The following is a 2,500-nucleotide window of genomic DNA, read 5'->3' as shown; positions in this document are numbered from 1 at the left end:
CACACACACACACACACCTTCAGCTGGAGCTACGGGGCCAAGGACCCCATAGCAGTACGCTCTCACACACACACACACACACACACACACACACCTTCAGCTGGAGCTACGGGGCCAAGGACCCCATAGCAGTACGCTCTCACACACACACACACACACACACACACACACACCTTCAGCTGGAGCTACGGGGCCAAGGACCCCATAGCAGTACGCTCTCACACACACACACACACACACACACACACACACACACACCTTCAGCTGGAGCTACGGGGCCAAGGACCCCATAGCAGTACGCTCTCTCACACACACACACACACACACACACACACACACACACACACCTTCAGCTGGAGCTACGGGGCCAAGGACCCCATAGCAGTACGCTCTCACACACACACACACACACACACACACACACACACACACACACCTTCAGCTGGAGCTACCGGCCCGACGGGGCCAAGGACCCCATCTCAGTACGCTCTCACACACACACACACACACACACACACACACACACACACACACGGGCAAGGGCACACACACACCTTCAGCTGGAGCTACCGGCCCGATGGGGGCAAGGACCCCATCTCAGTACACTCACACACACACACACACGGGCACACACGCACACACACACAGACACACACACACACACACACAGACACACACACACACACACACACACACCTTCAGCTGGAGCTACCGGCCCGACGGGGCCAAGGACCCCATCTCAGTACGCTCTCTCACACACACACACACACACACACACACAGGCACGCATGCACACACACGCACCTTTCTCTCTCTGGGTTAAACATCCTTGATTTCTAAGATAGAGCAACGCAATTCGTTACTATGGGAGCAAAACGGGACAGTTCTGGTCTGCGTAAGTGGGAGTGTCACCTTACGTCACTAAATAAACTTTCTCTCTGAACATGCAATGAAAGAGCAAACAAACATAATTGTTTTCACAGTCGTATTGTCTATAATCATGTACAGTATGATACCAATGAATCATTCTTTAGGACATGGAATGAATGATTTAATTAGTCTGTGAACCGAGCTAGCTAGCTAGCTAACGCTAGCTTAGAAAGCTATACAACTGGATGGCAGTAGCTATGGCAATACATCTATGCGCTACCAGGTGACTAACAATTGAGGGACTTTGCTTAAACTTAATATACTGTTGCAAGTTCACTTGAGTATACATAACCACTTCAACTAATGTCACTAATGTTATTCATCTAGTTGCCATTGCCATTACTCCTCTCTGTTTAAGATGTTACCTTGGCTTGGAGGGTAGCTAGCTCGCTAGCAACCAGACAGCAGCTGGCAGCAGCATGGTCTGCTATTAAGTTGTTTTCTGTGCTTTTTGTACTTTTCACCAGGGGGTCAGGATTTGACTGATTAGCTTCGCCGATTAGCAAGGCACTTCCTCCTCGCCATTTTCCAGAAATACATCATGTCCGGTGCCATTTCTCCTCATGCTGATTGGTGGCTGTGCCACTCTCAGCTCATGCACGAGCTTAGTGTGGGCACGAGCTCTCCTTCTGTACCTTATGTCAATCAATAACCTGGCTAGTAATTGACTAAGTAATACGGCACCGGAAACAAGCCCCTTGAAACACCATGTTGAAGCCTGAAAAAATCGTTCAATTTTGGCAATTTTCACTAGCCTAGCATTCCCATTGAAATGAATGGGGGCGGGACTTGTTCACTTTCTCCAGTTCTTATAATACCTCCATGCTTTTCACTCACTGGTCAGTTTTGCTCATGTGATTGGTCTGATATTTGACTCCTGCTGCTCTGTGATTGGCCAGATTTTCCACTACGCGGGTGGGGCTCCATACCTGGACAATAAGGGCCCGTTCCGTGACCGCCTGGAGTTCGTGGGGAACCCTGCCAGAAGAGACGGTTCCATAATCATACGGAACCTGGACTTCAGCGACAACGGAACCTTTACCTGTGATGCCAAGAACCCACCTGATATTGTGGGCAGGTCGTCTAGCGTGCGCCTCCTGGTGTTCGAGAAAGGTAATGCACCACCATCATCCTCATCTTCATCATCTTCATCATCATCACCACCATCATCATCATCACCACCACCATCATCATCACCACCATCATCATCATCATCCCAGTCCTCTTCCCTTTTCAGTGCTGTGTGTTTGTGACTCAACATGCTCTCTCTCTCTCCCCTCCTTTCTCTCTCTCTCTCTCCCCCTTTCCCTTTCCCCCCCCCCCTCTCTCTCTCTGCCCCCCTGTAGTCCCGGTGCAGGCGGGTGTGATCACCGGGGCCATCATCGGCGTGGTGTTGGGTCTGCTGGTGCTGATCGTGGTCATCTACTACCTGATGCGTTTCCTGGTGGCGCGCCGGGTCTTCACGCTCAGTGTGAGGTCAGTGTGGGAGCGTGTGTGTGACGCGTGTGTGTGGCGGCGGCGTGCCCACCCAGAGCCCATCCCGGGCCTGGAGCCCAACAAGGCCCCCCCA

The 2,500-nt window shown here is 51.6% G+C and overlaps 1 protein-coding gene across 3 annotated transcripts in view; it reads left to right on the top strand.

The window, feature by feature from the left end:
* The window catches only part of mpz (myelin protein zero), a 23,827-nt gene that overhangs the window by 6,585 nt on the left and 14,742 nt on the right, over nucleotides 1-2,500 (top strand). For all 3 annotated transcript variants that reach the window (XM_062530781.1, XM_062530779.1, XM_062530780.1), the window contains exons 3-4: nucleotides 1,830-2,043; nucleotides 2,277-2,406. In XM_062530781.1, coding sequence (XP_062386765.1) covers nucleotides 1,830-2,043; nucleotides 2,277-2,406 — 344 coding nt within the window. The remainder of the gene's footprint in view (nucleotides 1-1,829; nucleotides 2,044-2,276; nucleotides 2,407-2,500) is intronic.

The sequence above is a fragment of the Sardina pilchardus genome, chromosome 2 (genome assembly GCF_963854185.1).
Source record: "Sardina pilchardus chromosome 2, fSarPil1.1, whole genome shotgun sequence".
In the NCBI taxonomy this organism is placed as follows: Eukaryota; Metazoa; Chordata; class Actinopteri; order Clupeiformes; family Clupeidae; genus Sardina; species Sardina pilchardus.
The sequence above is the reverse complement of the archived record's forward strand: the minus strand, read 5'-3'. Positions and strand labels throughout refer to the sequence as shown.